The 20,118-nt window shown below is 37.6% G+C and overlaps 1 protein-coding gene across 8 annotated transcripts in view; it reads right to left on the reverse strand.

The window, feature by feature from the left end:
- Positions 1–20,118, reverse strand: part of atp2b2 (ATPase plasma membrane Ca2+ transporting 2) — a 130,629-nt gene that overhangs the window by 20,581 nt on the left and 89,930 nt on the right. For all 8 annotated transcript variants that reach the window (XM_065470840.1, XM_065470839.1, XM_065470838.1 and 5 more), the window contains 6 exons: positions 19,733–19,765; positions 17,734–17,826; positions 15,411–15,452; positions 11,472–11,636; positions 8,160–8,374; positions 7,503–7,745 (listed from right to left, as the gene is read on the reverse strand). In XM_065470840.1, coding sequence (XP_065326912.1) covers positions 7,503–7,745; positions 8,160–8,374; positions 11,472–11,636; positions 15,411–15,452; positions 17,734–17,826; positions 19,733–19,765 — 791 coding nt within the window. The remainder of the gene's footprint in view (positions 1–7,502; positions 7,746–8,159; positions 8,375–11,471; positions 11,637–15,410; positions 15,453–17,733; positions 17,827–19,732; positions 19,766–20,118) is intronic.

Consider the following 20,118-nt stretch of genomic DNA (forward strand, 5'->3'; position numbering starts at 1 on the left):
GCTTAGCTACTGGCACAACTCCTGCTCCAGCAGAAGAGTATTGCGGAGAATAAAAGAAATTTACAGCTACCTCAATAACAAAACAAGACAGCAGGAAAAGCAGTGAGTAAACAGATAATAAACAGAAGACAGCCACAAACACCGCTGCCTTGTATTCTCAGAGATTCCGCAGAGGTTTAGTTTGACGTGGGTTTCTACGAACAAGGACGCTTTCTGGCATGGGATGCCCAGTGTTGGCATGACGAGACAACTGTTGGCACACCCTGGCCTGGACATGGCTAACGACCAGCTGCCCTCTCCCTAGTCCTTGGGTGTTCCTGCAGGCAAGGACATATGCCAGAGGGAGTGCTGGCAACTTTACTTCCTTTTCCACCTGGGGCTCTCCTTAATCCATCCCTCCTGCTCCTTCCAACTCCCTTATCATGCTCTCTCTGCAATCTTTTCCTACTTTAGTTACACCGCCTTTATTTCACCCACCCCCATTTTTTATTCACACTCTAGTCCTATCCTTTTTTTTTTTTTTTTTCACACTCTAGTCCTATCCTGCTTTGTTGTTTTGGATGACTTTCTGTCCTCATCTTCAGCTGTCCAAGTCTCTTACAAGGTGCTCCACCTCCTCAGCCCACGCCTTCTTTTTTCTCTTTTCTTTTTTTCTTTTCTCTTTGCATGTAGGAGTAGATGATATCCTTGCTCGCTGCATGACTCTAACAGCCAACTGGGCTAAGGCCTGGAGGAGTGCTGGGGGGGCAGTAACACGGTCTTCCAGGGCATGATGAGGACACTTGTCACGCGAGTGTCTTTTCTCTTGTGTTTCCCTTTCTTTTTCCATCCTGATTTGCATGTATCCTTACTTTGCATTTCACTGCCTCTTCTCTACATATTGAATCCCCCTCTCTCCCTATTCGTTTCCCCATCTCATTATATTCTTTATTTGCCTCTCTACTGCAGATTTCTGACTTCTGCAAAAGCACAAGGGAGTCATAATATACAGAATCAACATCTAGTAAATATGCTTTACTACTGACCCTACACCCACCACCAATACTAATAAAACAGATACTACTACAACTAATAATAATAATAATAATAATGAACAGTGTGCCTTCTTCCACAGTCTCTTTTGTCCTCTCTTCCTCCCCTCACCCAGAACCAGTTGTCGCTGATGGCTGCCCCTCCCTAAACCTGGTTCTTAACAGTTTCTTCCTGTTAAAAGGGAGTTTTCCTTCCCACTGTCGCCAAGTACTTGCTCATTGGGGAACATCTGATTGTTTGGGTTTTCTCTATATTATTGTAGGGTCTTTACCTTACAATATGAAGTGCCTTGAGGTGATGGCTGTTGCAATTTGGTGCTATATAAATAAAACTGAATTGAATATTAACAGGTAATTGTGCCCTGAAATTTGCCTTGACATAGTTTGAGTTCTGTTGATGCACATGCAATCATGTGTTTCAATCATGTGTTTCTCAGACTGATAACGTTCCAAATATGGACTCTTGTATTACCCCGGGCATTGGCTTTGATGAGTGATTGGCAGTTTATTAATTAGATTGTTTCAGTCGAATCACTGGCAAAATTCTTTGTCAACATGCTGTGACAAATACAAAAAATTATTCATGATTCACACGGGATATCTGGCCGTCTTTTTGGCAAGTAAACCATGCTATGTTGTTGTTGTTACTGCTATATATTATACAACAATTACTATACAAATTGATGCAACTTGATAAAATAATCTCAAATATCATTGGTTTTCCTGCAATTTGCCTTACTTTTGACTCTTCTAAGTATTTAATTGATGCTGCTCTCCTAAAAACTAAAATTAAATATATTATGTAAAGTGACATAGAAATACAGTGCTATGCCAGTGAAACATCAAAACACTGTCATTCTAATGTGATGACAAATCCCGTCACTGTCATCTCAGCAGCACTGTCAAGTAAATGCTGAGAAGAGAAGAGAAGAGAAGAGAAGAGAAGAGAAGAGAAGAGAAGAGAAGAGAAGAGAAGAGAAGAGAAGAGAAGAGAAGAGAAGAGAAGAGAAGAGAAGAGAAGTCTGTTGGCCATAGTTGTGCTGTGTATCTGTCTTCTCAGTTTCCCAAAATATTCCAAACATAAGAGGCTGGGTGCTTCAAGCTAAAGACATCCAAAATACTCTCCCTTCCTTTTGCGCAAACAAGCATGCAAGCATGCAATGTCCAGATGACACAAGTACTGTGAGCAACAGCTAATTATATCAAGATATCACCACTTACTAGAGAACAAGAAGAAGAAAGTTCATTTTAATTACAAACTGTTTGTTGTAGAGCGACAACCGGACATAAACTGAATATTGTTTTTCTAAAATCTACAAATCAGCAGACACATTCTGTTGAATAAATTTATAGGAACATTGCCAACCCTTATACGTGACATTTGTTCTCCAACATATACTTCAGAGTTCTATTTCTATCCTCTTTTTGTTTATACGGGAGCATTATCTACCTCTCTTGTCCCTGACCGGAATAATGACCTGAGCAGGTGGTTGAAGCTACATAAAACTGAGCTCCCAGGACACTCACACAACCACTGTGCTGCGCGAACAAACACCTGTGATCTCAATACCTCCTACAATGTCGCTATCCCTGAAATGACAGATGTGTGTGTTATATATATGAATGCCCCTTCACAAGTGTCTACACACAGCCTTCCTGTACATTACAGACTATGTTAATATTGCAAACACTTCATGAAAAACTAAAAAAACAAAAGGTAAAGGACAAAAAGAAAATTCCAGTCCTTTGCAGGTATTGCCACTGGGGATGATGCATGTTCTTGGAAATGACGTTTGTGTATTGATGTCATTGCCCGCGAGAGACATCCAAGGCAACCCAGATGTATTTACAGTATGCATTAATGCATACTTTGAAAACATGAATGCAAGCCAGATCAATGAGCATGTGCGAATGTCCATGTGCAGGGTTTCATTGTGTAAGTGCGTACGAACTTCCTCCCTTGAGTAAGAGGCTTTTCCACTTTATACAGCAGTCTGTATGTGCTGACAGACGAAGCAGAGCTATACCAGTGGCTGTATTATGACGCCATAGAGGCAATAGGGGGACTGATATGAGTATCAAAGCCTGCCTCTTTGCCTTTGTGCCTTTGTGTGGTGGCCATCAAAGACTTCCATAGCTATCCTGGCTTCCCACAGGATTGGCCTCTTATATAAGAACACACCAGCCAGCATACTGCAGGGCTGGAGTGGTGCTGAGGGAGTGGGGGCGGCTGGGGGAGGCAAAGAAGGATGGACTAAATATTCCTCAGAAAAGCTTCCTGCTGTATCTTGCTTTGTGAATTCACTTCATTCCTTAATTACATTGTACTTTACACCATACTTTATCTTTCCTTTTGTTCATTCTCAAATAACACAACATATGTTATTTTTATACTATTTATATGTTATATTCTGTACTATAATTGTACATTTATATACCATGCATTTATCTAAGTCTACATAAAGATGTAGATGTATAAATGTAGTCTTACAGACGATCCTGTATTTACACAAGCTGGCAAGTTACGAATTTAAAGGTATGTAAGTTAGTATCATTAAGTTTGATTTGTCTTTCAATGCGTGAGGTCACGTCTTGCGAATGAAAAGATCTGGAAAGAAGTAAATGTACTGCTTAATCCACAGGGTATAAGCTGTGCTCTGCCAATGCTTAATTCCATTGAGCTAAGCAGCTATAGAAGTACAATAGCCTGATCTAATGCTGCAAAGCATTTCTCCAGATTTTTCTAAGGGATAACATCTTGTAACTGTGGTACATCTTAGTAGAAATATGCTGTGGGAAAAGGAAACTAAGTCAACCTCACTCTCATAGTTTACTACTGTATGTGACAAGAAATATTCACCCGCATTTGAAGACTTCCTGTTTTTCCCCCCTCTTAGTTACTGTGACAGGATTCAGGTCTCAGTCTACTCTTAAGTTTGTTTGTTTTTTTGTCTGGTCTCCCTGCTTTGGCCTTTCTTACTATGCCCATTTACTGTACTGTAATTTGCATGAACCACTAGTGCATCTTCCACAATGTATCAAGTATACTCATCCTAAATTGCAGTTATATGCAAAGCTATGAGAAAATATGCAATGCTCTCATGTGAGGGCTTTTAATTAATCATGTTTTTTTTTCAGAGTGGTAATCACAATTCTAGCAAATATTGACGTGTTTGGACTAATTTACCTCATCAGTTTGTGCTGAAAGAAAACAAACCTTAATCTGTTCAGAACACACAGTATTAAACTGGAACCACAAGAATGTCCTGTTCCTATGTAATTGAAAGCTTTTCTAAAACTAAAGCTGCATTACATTTGACAGTGATTATAAAAAAAACCCCAAAAACAAAACAAAAAAAGAAAAACAGTTCACAATGTCAAAAAAATTACAGTGCTTAAAATTGGAAATGAGCTGATTTTGATTCAGTCTAACTCAGTCTCAAGCCTGCTTAGATTATGCTTAAGTGGTCTTAATTACAACACACGTTTAGGTCCTGGTCAAATGCAGTATCATTATTTGGTATTTGAGAAGTGGAGTTAATATGGAAATGTAATACTTACTGAGCAAATCAAAGGACCATTTATATACTGAGTGCAGATTGAAATGCAGCCTGTGGCTGTGACAAAAAAGAAATATTTATTTGCCATTTACACACGAGTGACATCTCATTCTTACTCCGTAGGGTTTAATATAATGTTGGCCCACCCTTTGCTGCTATAACAACTTCAACTCTTCTGGGAAGGATTTCCACAAGGTTTCAGAGTGCATTTATGGGAATTTTTGATCATTCTTCCAGAAGAGCATTTGTGAGGTCAGACAGTGATGTTGGATAAGAAGGCCTGGCTCGCAGTCTCAAATCCCAAAGGTGCTTTATCGGGTTGAGGTCAAGACTTTGTGCTGGCCAAACTTGCTCCTCTATGTCTTTATGGACCTTGCTTTGTGCACTGGTGTGCAGTTGTGTTGAAACAGGAAGGGACCTTCCTCAAACTGTTCCCAGTAATAAGTTGGCGGATGAAATTGTCCAAAATATCTTGGTATGCTGAAACTTTAAGATTATTTCTGGAACTAAGGGGCCGACCCCATCTCCTGAAAAACATCCCCACACCATAATCCCCTCTCCACCAAACTTTATACTTGGAACAATGCCGTCAGACAAGTACTGCTCTTCTGGCAACTGCCAAACCCAGACACATCTGTAGGATTACCAGACAGAGAAACTTGATTCGTCACTCCAGAGAACCAATCCCCACTGCTCCAGTTGCAGCATGCTTTACGTCACTGCATCTGACACTTTGCATTGGGCTTGATGATGTGAGGCTTGGATGCAGCTGCTCGCCATGGAAACACATTCCATAAAGCTCTCTATGCAATGTTCTTGAGCTAATCTGAAGGCTACATGAGGTTTGAAGGTTTGTAGTGACTGACTCTGCAGAAAGTTAGTGACCATCCACTGATCCATTTTACATGGCCTACCACCTCATGGTTGGGTCACTGTCAGTCCCAATCTCTTCCACTTTGTTATAATACCACTAACAGCTGACTATTTAGTAGCGAGGAAATTTAATGCCTAGACTTGTTGCTCAGGTGGCATCCCATCACAGTAACATGCTGGAATTCACTGATCTACTGAGAGCGACCCATTCCTTCACTTTGTAGAAGCAGTCTGCATGGCCAGGTGATTGGTTTTATACACCTGTGACCATGGAAGTGATTGTATTACCTGAATTCAACAACTTGGATGGATGAGTGAATACTTTTGGCAATATAGTTCAATACTGTCAACTAGTATTAAAGGGACACAAGCAGATCTCTGTACTACTTGGGTAGTAATTACCCCTTCTTATGATAAGAAGGGTAATTATATGGCAAAAATTACTGAACTCAATCTACTGTCTATCAGTAAATTTTACAAATAAAAAAAATGAAAAGTTGAAATGATAGTAGACACAGATGTGTAACCTTTCAACTCAAAAGTCCAGTGACCAACCAAAATCATTCTGGTAGCATGTTTTGCACTCAAAGCTATCTTTGCAAAAGATCTACGCAGTTTTTTAGAGCTATCTAAATAAATTGTAAGAGAGCTAACCATTTATTATCAACGCTCTAAGAGACAGAAAAATGCACATGTAGAAACTATACTCTAAAACAAGTTTTTAAAAACATTTTTCCCCCCTCTAAGGTTTATACCTAAAGTTTCACAGCATTAAAGGCTCATTATTGAGTAAATCCTTAGTACAGCCGGGCAGCATCTGTGCTTAATTTCACCAAAGCACTTGAACAAATGCTATAACTCCCATTAGTACACCTACCTTCATCTTTAATTTAATAATGAAACTCCATTGTGTGTTTACATGTTCAAAAACACGACTGCCACATATGTTTACCGGTTCAGTTGTTGATCGGTTCTTTGGGTAGCAGGGGCAGGACAAACACTAGCTTTGATGTTGCAAAATTCTCTCATAGATTTCCATTCAGGATCCATGTCCCTGCACTTACAATGTCTCTAGATCAATACTGTGCTTTCACCAAAAGTGGTATTTGTGCCTTGAAGGGTAGGAAGTGAAATCTGTTGGATCCTTCGTTCACAGATGTCCTAATTGCTCAGCTCACTGCTAATGCAAGTTCCATAAGGGCATTTGTCAGTTGGTCAACCATCAATGAATAGACTCTACAGGAGTTTACAAGGATGGTGACAAATAGATAGGCACAAACAGTGTGTGTGTGTGTGTGTGTGTGTGTGTGTGTGCAGGTGAGTGTACATGCCAGGAAATGGATTACTCAGGCATGTTGTTCCAACAGGCTGAAGACATGCTAATCTTGGCAATCATTGCTTTTAGATTGTTTAACCAAGCGCTTTATCACGCAAATAATGTTTCAGACCTGTGTCCTGGTCAAGATTTCCATGCAGACTAGTCACATTTTCTGTGATTAGAATACGAAACAGCATGAGTGTGTTTGTCCATATATCTATGTATTTCTTATTGAATGCGGGTTTAATTGGCTTAGAGAAAATGTCTCCTTGCTGCATTCACTATAGACAGGAGAACATCTCCAGCACTTAGACAGATTGGATTCAATTACAGTCTGCTATGCTCTGAATATCAGATAAGACAAAATTACACAACCGTTCTCAAGGTGACAAGTTGAGTGAATGCCTAATGAATCTAAAGCAGCAGCCAAGGACACTGCCTGCCTGCTTAGCCAAAAAGAAAGCACTGCAGAGCTGTCTCGCTGTTTCAGGGCTGCTCCCATCATATGGTGTCACTGTTTACACAGAGTAAGCTGAAATCTATGAAGCTAACCCAGGATAATATAGGCTTATCTTCTCTGAGTGTAGTACAGTACAATAGCCCAAATATTGGTTCACGGAGAGCATCAAGCATGAATTAGTATATAAAAGTGATGGATAAGGTATTCAAATATTCACTTAACTTTATACTTATACATTAACTGTGTTCGTTAAGACTTACCAGTATCTTTGTGGTATAGGCGCTGTTAATTGAGATGGCATTGACAAGTAAATCCAATGACTTGGGTGGCAGGACTCCAGGATCTGGTATCTCTTTGTAATGTACATCACCAACGTATAACTGCACAGCTGTCATGCGGTTGGTGGTTAGCGTGCCTGTCTTGTCAGAACAGATGGCTGTAGCGTTGCCCATTGTTTCACATGCATCCAAGTGACGCACCAGGTTGTTGTCTTTCATCATTTTCTGTTGGTAGAAAACAATGTGTTGCATTTTAAAGTATTTATTTTTCAATAAAGTGCCTATCCCGAGCCTCGCACTGCTTAACTTTCAGTGGCAAAAATGGCCACCATACATGTCGGTACATATAACATTTTAATTTGATTCATGTCATTCAAAAAAAATTTAATTCTTTGCACAGTCAGACTTAATTGAATTATTTACATATTTGCCGCTGTGAATAAAATAAGCACATTAACACAGCTGGGAGAATTAATTGCCCTGAATCCTCAAGTATGCATGCAAGTCTCATCTCTGTGAAAGGTGCACACATTTGCATATGCAAAGACAAAGAAAAACAACAATATCTAACTACATAACAAATCTATTAATGACAAATGTGAGACCATGGAGTCTTACAATGCTTAAAAGTTACCTTACCTTAACAGAATAAGCCAAGGAGATGGTGACAGCCAGCGGCAGTCCCTCTGGGACAGCCACCACCAAAACAGTTACACCAATGATGAAGAACTTGACAAAGTACTGGATGTAGATAGGAGTGCACTCAGGCATCCAAGGGCGCTTCTGCATCACAAAGTTGTCAATGGCAAAGTACAGGACCAGGATGATGACTGTAATGGCCGACATGAGCAAACCTGGTGAAAAGTACGGCGTGTATTAGCTGAGGAAAGGAATGGCAAAGTGAGGCATGTAATCAAACAAAACTATAGAGGGGAACAGTTTGATATAGGAGACTAAGTAGAGAATCGCTTTGCTACACTTTACTGATGACTGTGGACAAATCCGGTTACTCAGTTTGCTTACTCGATCCATCAGTGCGGCATGTGGTGAGCAGCTCAAGTCCTTCCTAGTGCCAAGCGCTTTATCATGACTCCACAGAGAATGGCCACACATGGGACTTAACTCAGTGTGTTGTTGCTGTGAGTTGCCTAAAATCTGAGTTGACTAAATTCATTGATAAAATAATTTATCAAAGGAATACTATATGTTATATTAATGTGTATCAGTGTCAGGACCAGCGTGTCAGGAAAACTCTGACTGATCAGTGAGGTCTAGCTAGGTGAGCAAGCTACCCTCCCTTTTCCAGTGCTCAATTTTCACTCAGTAATCACTGTTAAGCTAAACTCTGTGTGGCAAACACATAGTGAAACACAGGTTTGACAGCCAAAGCATCTTATTGCCAGATCTGACAAACTGTTATTGCCAGGAACTTAAAGGGTGGTTCCAAAATCTATGACATTTTTATTACTTTAAACTGCCTGCTGCTGAAAAAAACTGAAATGATAAATATGCTGGTTAAGATGAATTACCTGAATGCAGGAACTGCAAGATGATAAATGTTCAAAAAACAAAAAAGCTAGGGTAGGAAAAAGCTGTAACTTAAACCTAACTGAATAATGGAGATGGATTTCATTCATGCGCCTATGGGAGGGGAACGTAATTATGTTGTAGGAGTTGTAATTTTTCCAACTTTAATAAACTTTTTTTTTTATTCTGGGACACTAACTTAGCTGAGTCACAGTTTAAAAAAAATGTCTATATTGCAATTACAGCATTTCATTCTGCTTACACTCAGAAATATTTATGCTCAAAATGCTGACTTTAAGTAATTTGATTGCATGAAAAATCTCCATGCAATTTAGTTACATGAGTAAAATGTAAAACAATAATTTTAATGGAGTCTGGTCAAATTAAATTAACTTGACTGGTAAACACTGATGTTATACCAAACATATTTTCCTTAATGAAAATGGAATTTTCCATTATGACAGTTATATGAATAAATAAACCTTTAACTTTATATATTTCAGTTGCATTTTACTCAAACTTATTGCTTCATATTTATGAGGGTTGAGAACATTTTTTGAGTGTTGTGGAGCCCTTCAGCCTTCCAGCCCTCCAGCCCTCCAGCCTAGCCTTGGCTACTGGTTCTTTAATTCCCCCATTCCTAAAAGAACATTTACTTATGATTGGTCAATACTGGGAATCATACTGAGGGGTGGTATGCCCTGTTTGTCAGCATAAACATTTAATGAAATTAATAAAAACAGTTGGTTGACTCCATTTGGTACACCATTTGTCCTCATTTCCTGCTTGGGCTGACATAATATTTTCATGACTGATATATCTAATATATCTTTATCAAAATGAGCCCCTTTTAATAGGCATGTGCTGAAAAGCTTACTGAAGTGGAAAATGTATGCTGTCAGAAACATTGATGGTATCATAGCTGGTAAAACTGTATTCCTGTGAACTGTATATCTCCATGCATAGTTGACTGTTTGTATGTTGGAGTACATTAAAAGCTTATAATACTAATTATATGGTGCTTGTCATGCAAAAACATATACATAAATTGATCAAGAAAACCACAGTTTTGGGGCAGCTTGTCGCAAACATAATTAAGAGCATTGGATCATTTTCTATATACTGAAGGCTGTGCATTTGGCTCACATATTTATATATGCTTACATGCTTATCTCATTATTATAAACTTTGGGCATGTTTTAATGGCCATAACTATCTAATTATGAAAGTTAAATGTTAATAAAAACAACTATTTGCAGTCTTTATTCTTTCTCAGCTTGTTAAAGGAGGACAGCTAATAGCTACATTTTGGGTGTGGCTTTTTAAGACACACAGATGCTGAAGTTCCAATATTTTCCCCAATATGCCATATGATCTTACAAGCACTGCTTGTATGCTAATCCATCCTTGGTATTTCACTGTTCTGACACAGTGTCCTCATTCCATCACTCAGGCCAACAGTTTGATGTAACAGCACACTGTAGAAACAGGGACTTCTTGAAGCTGTAAAACCTTCAACTCTTTACAAGGAGAAATAAGAACTAGAGCGCACTGGAAGCTCTGTTTACTTAACTTCCTAAACAGCTTTTAAGGACAGAAGCACCATTTGTACACTCAAGCTTTTGAGGCCTGTATGTTATCAACATAATTAATACTTCCCTAAAAATCTAGTAAACAATCTGCCCACTTGTGGATTATCTTTGCACTGCAGGCAGTAACAGATTTGAATCCCTACTCAAAATGGCTGGCCTTACGTAGTGAGCTGATTGTGTAAAGGGAAATCTCACTTATTTTGATGAAGCTGGAACTAAAACATTTATGCAGTCACTTGTTACCCAAGCAGGCCTGTCGTGGTATACGAATGTCTGGGAGTACTTAAACTGAGGGAAAAATCAAACAGTTTTTTAAAAACAGTTATTATTTGGTGCACTAAAGGTTAAAGATTTCTGAGAAAAAGTGGCAGATTAAGAAAAGCAAATTACAATATTCACACTGGTCCTGTTTTCTCGATGTGTTACCTTCATTTGAAAGGACTCACATGCTGCAAATGTGCTTCACATCAGCTCCTCAGTGGCCTAAACCCTACCCTAAATTATATTAGAAACAACATTTTATGATATTGTGTGTAACATTGCAAAACTGGGCGACCTGCATGACTAAATCTCTGTTTCTACTAGTACAATGATTCAGCATTTTCTCAAGGGCAGAGGGGAAAAACAAAACAAAACACTGAACACACTCTTCCAGAGCTCTGTAATTCAGATACCTTAAGTTTCTTCTAAACTCCTTTGATTGCTTCAAACAAATAAAAAGCAGTCTTATCTGTGCAACTTTGATGGACAGGATGATGGTTTAGTGCCGCTTTTTTCCCGGATCTATCTGCGTGACTGAGTGATAGACTTGTCTGTGTGCAATTTGTTGTACCTGCTTTGCCAATCTGGACAGCCAGTTTGGTCAGCTTCCCTTGCAGCACAGACTTCTCTTTCTTCGGAGCTGACACTTTCTTCCTCTCTTTCTCGTCAGCCTCTCCGCCTTCAGCACTCTTTAGAGGCTGCATCTCCATGGCAGCTGCTCCATCCTGCTTCTTCACTGTAAACACAACAATAAAAAAACAACAAAAAACAGACAGCACCAGTGTTAGATAAGGAGATTAGACCAATAAAATGAGGAGGAAGAGGGACTTCACTTAACACCCAAGTGTGCTACTCGCACCAGTACCATTCGGCACTGGCAAACAGTTTAGACTTAAAACCAAGAAAAAATAACTACATCCAATGACATTTTGCTTGGCTCTGACCTTCTTACTGTATGATGTGTAAGAAAACTAAAACATGGTGCACTTTTATAGCATATACCATAGTATAAGAGACACACTTATTCTTCCCATCGTTCATCAAAAAAACATATTTACCATAAATTATTCATACATTAACTATCTTAAAATCTAGACCTTCAGAGTATTTAGAAGTATGCTGATCATTTCAGGATCATTTATACCATGTGAAAATTACACTTCCTGTACTGTATATAAAAATACAAAATAATAGTGAGGAAGAGCACAATTTAAAGTCAACAAAAAAGTAAAAGATAAACTACATAAACATGAGAAGTAAATATGACTTAAATCTAAAATCATAATTTTTGATAGCTTCATAAAATTAGAGAAAACTTATTTTCAGATATTACAGTCATTGTTTCTCAGGCTGAATTGTAATTGCTCATATTTGGGTTGTTGTTTCAGGTAATGTGAACAATTCAAAATCAGTGTAAAAGGCTTTTATCTACAGAATGGGCATAAAACTGCTCAAGTCTTTAATTATGTTTTCTTTTTTTTTCCCCCACTGAGAACAATTTGTAGACAAGCTCCTAGTGATATGATGAACTTGACTGCCAGAAATATATCTTGGGCCTAATCAGTTGAGTAACGTTCAAACTCATGATAGTTGGCAGTAGTGTTGAAACCCAGTGAAAAAAGGGTCTTTTCTAGCAAAATAATCACTTAAACCAGGGGTGTCAAACTCAAATACACAGTGGGCCAAAATTCTAAACTTGAACAAAGTCGCGGGCTAACATTAATATTTATTGAAAAAAAAATCTTCCTCTAGATATAAGGATGACTCTTTTCTTATGGACTCAAACAAGTTTTGCTGAAAAACTGAATATGGAACAAGCAAAGCTTAATACTAAACAATATATATAATAGCTGTATAATACCAGTAGGCCAGCTCTAATAGTAATTTGGTATGGCTTCGCGTGCCAAATGTAATTAGGCAATGGCCAGAGTTTGACACCTAGGACTTAAACGTATCTGAAATTTTCAAAAGTGTGTTTTTAATAATCATGTAAGATGGTATAATCAGTAGGACTATACATTTAACTGAAATAATGCGTATGGAGTAGACTGGAACACAAAGATAACAAAGTGAAAGTAAAATGAATTCAACTCAAAGGGGCTGTTAAAGACTGTTGTCTAAGACATATTTTGGCCCATGTAAAATATATATATGCAATTTCTACTCCCACTTAGTATTTGATATTTTATGTACTTTATGAAATTTTATGATTTGATAAATGCAAAGTCCTGTGTGGGGGGAAAAAAGAAAAAAAAAACCCTCTTAGGCAGTAAAACCAGTTCACAATTACCTTACTCCATCTCTTGTGCTCTCCCCTTGAAAAGACACATTAAGTGAACCTCTCTGTTAATGTAAGCCATTACCAAGAATCATTTCAGCCCAGTTTCCCAATCACAATGAGGTATTTGTTTGATGGTCATGAAAAACCTTTTAATGTTGAGCATTTGTCATACTCTCCGGTTGCGCATTTTGTTTTTTTCACCCCCTCGACACAAGACAGAGTATATCGCCCGTATCCAGGTGGATTCAGGAGAAGAGCATTACTTAAAATTAAAACACACTCTTGACTAAAGTTCATCTTCTAAAAGAGACTGTTTGTTCTTTAAATAGCGTTCTGGCAGTAATTATCATCGTAATCATACCACACCCCACAGTTTTACTATAGGAAAGTATTAATTTGTGCCTATTCTTTGAAGATATGGATTTTCTTCAGCTTGTGTCTGTTATTCTATATAACCATGCTTTTATTATATTTGCCATGACATCAAGGCTTGCAGATACCCATATTGTCAAGAAGCATAGAATAGAATAGAATATACACATCGCCTTCACTAATAAATGCTTACATTAAGGGGTGTAGAGTAAGGCCATGTTAACAATCCATTACAATTTGGCTTACATCCACCAAAGTCTTCAAGGTCAACTTAATGATTTATTGGTCGAAAATTGACTAAAAACATTATAACTTAGAAACTATGACTCTTACAAGTGTGGTGTGTATATCAACATGTAGAAAGCACCATATCAAGATTTAATATATCATGTCACATTTCACCTCTGACCTTTACTTCAAGGTCAATAGATTGATCTGAAGGTCAAAGTGACAATAATCCTATGACGAGTTAATAAAAACCATCTTTCTTACTGCCATTGTTTTCATTGACAACATATAAGGAATGATATATGAGGATTCTAAAATCGCAATACTTCACGACCCCCGACCTCATCTTCAAGGTCAAAAAAGGTCAATCTTTCATAAAATGTCTTTGATCTTTAAAAATATGCTTTAAATTTTACTGCCTTAAATTATACTGTTATATTGGGATTCTAAATATCATATTAAAGTTAAGAATTGCCCAAAATACATTATTTTTACTGCACTACAAACTTCTTGAAGTAAGTTTAAAAAGAACAAAGAAAGCAAATGGAATATATGTAAAATAAAAGACTGCTTTCTTAAACATGAATACTGCCTAGCGTGAGCTGGCTTGGCATTGGTTTGTACTCTCTGAATGCTTCTTGTTTACTCATGAAACAGTCTTCTTTGAGGTATTTTCTACATAATTCTTATATTTATGGAAAGATTAACAAAGATTAACAATGTAATAATTAATCATTTCTATTGTATGTTGTCACACCTTTATTGACATCATCAAATAAGCATGTGACAAGCAGCTACTACATCATTACTAAATCAATCAGCAGAGCTAAGGTTAACATACCTCTAATGAAACCTTTGTATGAAAAATCTGAGAGCAGTAGCAGCTTGTTTTTGTTCAATATTTTTGAGAATTTAATTGCCTAGTGGTTTGTGACTGTCAGCCACATTACACTATTTGAAGAAATCCCTATGGTGTTTGTGTTATGTGCTTTCTTTCCAAAGCCTGATATAATATAAATCAGCATTACCCACACCCCTACAGAGACCAAACAATAAATAAAAATGAAAGAGGATCCCTTTAATCTGACACCAATTTAAATCAAATTCTGTAAGGCAAACTTTATTATAGAGAGGACACTTGTCGGTGTTCCTGGATAAAAGGCGACTTGGCTAAGGCTGACAGGGGATAGTTGAGGGACAGGTTGCTATTTTCTCAGAAAGACCAAGATGAGCCAACAAAACAACAAGAAGAACAGAACAACAGACCAGGGACAACACAGCAGTGACAGACAGTGGGAAAGAGCGGAGTGTCTAACATAATTTGACTGTGGGTAAGACCTGGGTCAAATAAAAGGTCTAATTCCTTCCAACACATACAGTGTCTGGGATTGGCTTCAGCCTGCAATAGACTTCAGTCACAAAAATGAGCAGAATCCAGTCTGAATTAGCACTGCACAACGCTTAGAGAGACCGTTATTAAGAACAATGTGGGCTGATAAAAATAAAGTAACCTGCATTTGACCCAGAGCTTACGCTACACACCATAAAAGGGAAGAGATGAGAAGAGGAAAAGGAAGGAGGAGGAGGGGGAGGACGAGGAGGAGAGAGTGAAAGATATGGTTTGGTTACCTTTAATCTGGTTGCTCTCCATATTGCCATCTTGCATTTTACCTATGATGGAGACATACAAGACAACAACAACAAAAATAACCAAGGCAGACAGGTCAACAAATTATCACCACAGAGACAGCACAAACAATGAGAACCAAAATTCACAAACAGGGAGACAGGAAAATGACTTTTAATACATCTCTGTGACAGTCACATAGAAAGGCTTGTGATAAGCAAGTGATGCAACTAGTAGCTACAACAGCTGACAAGGAGTTAGAAAGACTAAAATGTACTAAATGGGTTATTCTAACAGATCACTGACATACTGATGTGTAGACTACTACAAAATGGGAGAAACCATTGTTCTGATACACTTTATTTCATTGCATAAGAAATTAATTAGGTAATTAAAATCAATTAACGGGCCTTTCTAAAATAAAATAAAAAGAAATTCTTCAAAGTATATTAAGTGTGATGTAAAATTCACATTTAAAATTGCACTTTTTAAAAAATCTCTTCATTTTCTTTGTATTGTTTTGAATGACATACTCACACTGTGAGCACAGGCAATTCCACGCAACATTAGCAACAATATGAATCAAATTATCGGGTTATCAAATGAGATATAAGACAAACAGCAGATAAGGCATTACACCAAACACTGAGAGTGAGAGAGGGTACACCAAAAGCACACGTACAGTACACAGAAACAAGAGACAGCATGCATAAGAGGAAAGTTCAGGCATGCAAGATCACACGATCACACACTTAAAGGGAAGCAGACTGGAAATGTGAACAATACAGAGAGAGAAAGAGAGAGCCTGAAGGGAAAGCCTCCCACATGGTGAAGTTACATAAGAACAACTGGAAGAAAATTGAAATAAGTTTGGAGACAATGAATTTATTATGCTGTTGGATTCTTCTCAAAAGGAGTTAACTTAATTTAAATGTATCGCACAGTGCTGTTTTAAGTTATACAGTCAACTTGGGGGTAGTCTAATTGAGCTGTGAAAGACCTTGTTAGAAGTAAAAATATATATTATTTTGCAGCCGGTGAAAGATAAGACTAAGCATCTAGTAAAGCGTCTTGCACTTTCAAGCAAAATAGATACACAGTGTGCCAAAAAAAGAAGAAGCATTTTATTTTGTACTGCAGCTTTGATCCCATTATTTTTGGAGTCGGTGGAAGGCAGGCCAGAAAGTTGACCAAATCTGTCTTTCAGGGATTTGTACATAAATGTCACAAATTGTTCAGGTAGAGCTGTAAGACCATCAGACCAGAGCTGGTTCATTTCACCTTCACTTCCACTTTAGCCAGTTTCCCTGGAGTCACAATAAAGCTGAAGATGACAAATCGCTTTGTTCCAGCCCAGGATAGCACAAGGTCACCATTACAGCACAAATCTTACCACTCCTGCCTTGGGTACAAACACACTGGGGCTGCTCTCCAAGGGGAAACAGATAAGAGAGAATCCAGTGCCACAATGAAGTTAATCTTTTTGCATTGTGTCCAGCTAACACAGAAATAGAGGATTTGCAATAAGCGACCTCAGGGGACATCAGAGTAAAGGGGGTTGGACCTACTGTAAAATTTTTCCATCAATCATCAACCTGTTTTTTTTTTTTTTTCAAATCTCAACAATTAAATCAAATTTGAACTATGAAGGAAAATAAGAGTACAATTTAAAGAAAGGGTTTCAAATGTCTATCCAAATGCACCATTTTATTGCCAAGAGGTCAGTTAGACTATAAAATAGGAAAAAGACTAGTGTGTCTATGTCTGAAAATAAAAAAGTGCCTCGTAAATCCTGGCCTAATTGTTCAAAAACTCATATGTAGCAACAACACTGCAGGGGTTATATGTTATATGCCTTTTTCTTACCAGATTCTGAGCAAGAAACGGAATGAAGTCACTTTTAATGTTATTCTTGTTATCCCTGACAATATAAAAAGGCTCACAAGATCTTCCTTGCTTTTCAACATTATAGAGACTTTTATTTATTATTATATTATTATAGAGACCTGGGGACTTTTATTTATTTTAGTCTTGATTTAAACATTCATGCAGAGAAAAAACGTTAGAAATGTGTCCATGATGGCTATATTCATTAAAACCCTTACAAGACAAACAACAGCATATAGAGAAGAACAAGAAACACAATTTCTACAGATAATAATGGCATGCACTGATAGCATGAATACGAAAAAGGTACAAAACCAACAGAGGGAAAAGCAAAAGATGAGCACCCACGGTAGGAGGAGGCAGTTTGAGAATGAAGAAGGTAGGAGGGGTCAAAAGTCACAAGAGAAAGATCAGAGATCAGAGGTTTTATCGACCTACCATTAATTAGGCTGGCACTGCCAGGGGCATTAATGCCTGCAGCCCCATCCGTGGCTATAGTTGCGATGGGGTGGATAGGGGGATGGGAGCAGTCTAGCCAGTAACAATAAGGGCCAAACATGAATGAACAAAAACACACACACACGCACGCCCACACACAAACACACCCACACACGTGCACACCCAAGACAGTGAACAGAAATAACATGGTTATAGCACATTTAAGAGATTCATCATATGTAGACTGTGTGAAGACCGTGTGATTAGTGTGGGGAAAAAAATGCATTTGCAAATGTTTTTATTATTATTATGTATTTAGCTAATGTTAGATTTGATAGAAGATGTTTATCAAATGTTAATAATAAGACAAGTATAACAGTGGACGGACATGAAACATAAAATCTGAACATAACATTGGGGGAAACAATAAAATAAAACATGAAACCACAGCTACACTAGAAGTAAGTCAGTTGTCAGACAAATTTAGACACCTGTTTGTTTTTGTGCAATGCATTTTACCCATCAAATTTCATGTATTGTCAATTGTGCCCCCAACCTTTAGCGATATTAACTTTTATCAAAACCATGTTATTCGTGTAATATCGTTTAGCAAAACAAAAATCCTAATTTGAGCCAAAAATTTTAAACAAATGAGCTAAAATTAAAACTAAAGTCAAACTCCCCAGTCCAAACTAAACAAAAAATAAGAGGGATCCACCTCATTAGCCAGTGAAACACACATGTGCCAGCCAGTTAAGTGAAGAGACTAATGATCTTTAACAGGAAACATAGTAATGTTTCCTGTTTTTTTTTTAAATTTTCCGTAGTTGTTATAGTTGCTATTTTTAAATGATAAAAATGGGAAATTTTTATTATGTTTTAGTGTCCTTTTGGTTTCAGCAAAATTAAAACAAAGCGTGGTGCATAAATGTTTGTCAGGTTCATTATAACTTAATTTTTCAGTCATCTCATTTAAAAACACAGGGCTTCTGTCATTCTGGTCTCAAATTTTCACAGCAGATCCATCTCATCCAACATCTGGCAGATATGATTCTTTAAAAGTCTTAATCCTAACTTTGTCAGAGCTGTACTATTTAGACCAAATGTGAATCAATTATTAAATGCAAAAGGATATTCAAATGTGTGGCAACATTTTGGTATGATTTTGATCATGAAATTGTCAAATTATCATTGTTGATCAGTAATTATTATTCATTTTGAATCATCATAGAAGAATTTTTTTCCCCTGGTTTAGCCAATCAAATTAGATATATAAAAACAAAAAATGTAAATGAATATATATTATAGCAACGATGCACCTAAAACCATATTGTTGTTGAAGAACTGTAGTTAATATAAAAATCACACTAAAAAGACATACAGCATTAGATTTTAGCTGGAGGGATGATCTAATAAATCTTTACCTTTTTATAATATCACTACATGTTTCCATGCAAGCTATTTTTAATTTAATGAAAATACGGAAGTGGTAGCAAAGACACTACTAAAAGGATAAACTGTGCACATATACATATTAAGATGTAAAAGAGTACATCTTATACAAGCTTGTACTAACTAGTTTACACCCTACTGCTGGTACATGTGTTGTGCACCCACAAGGCTGTTGCTCTCATATCATTGTTCTGTAATACAGCAATGAGATGAGTCTGAAAGCCTGTTCTTATTCATGGCATTCAACACGTCTATGAAGCAGGGCTTATGTTGGATGCTAGCTAGTTAGTCTGATGAGTGCAGAGCCTGTTATATGAGAAGAGGATTGTGCATTGTGAAATGTGTTATCTATCAACACTTAAAAAGATGCAGTGTTGTGATTATGATGCTTCTCTTTTTAAGTGAGGAGTTTAACAGAAGCAAGGTTGCTTTTTTAGAGAAAAGGGTAGTCTAGCAACAGTGGTTTACTGGTAATCATTAGGGGTTAAAGATCAAAAGGTTCAAGTACTGTACCACTCCCAGGGGTCAGAGAAAGGTGATACTCTACCTGTATTCTGGTGTCCGTCTTCCACTGCCCCTCCTTCGAGGCGAATTTGGAACGATAAGAGAGTAAGGACAATGATGCACCTGAACCCACAGAACCTGCATACTGCAGCTGATTACTGAGCCACCAATACTGATATCATACAGTATCTATACACATTCACTTAGTGTTGAATACTGTACTACAAACACCTACAAAAGGTGGACATTTGTCCATTTGTGAGTTCATTCTTTAGAACCCCTCTGTTTACAAAGACAGTTAAAACACTGACATTGTGCAATGAGGTATACAGACTTTGAGAACATAAGGTAATGAAATGAGAAAAGCTTGTTTTTAGGGGTATGTTGCTGGGCAACACTGACACAAAAACAAATTACTCAGTACTCCTG

The sequence above is a fragment of the Pelmatolapia mariae genome, linkage group LG5 (assembly GCF_036321145.2).
Source record: "Pelmatolapia mariae isolate MD_Pm_ZW linkage group LG5, Pm_UMD_F_2, whole genome shotgun sequence".
Taxonomy (NCBI): domain Eukaryota; kingdom Metazoa; phylum Chordata; class Actinopteri; order Cichliformes; family Cichlidae; genus Pelmatolapia; species Pelmatolapia mariae.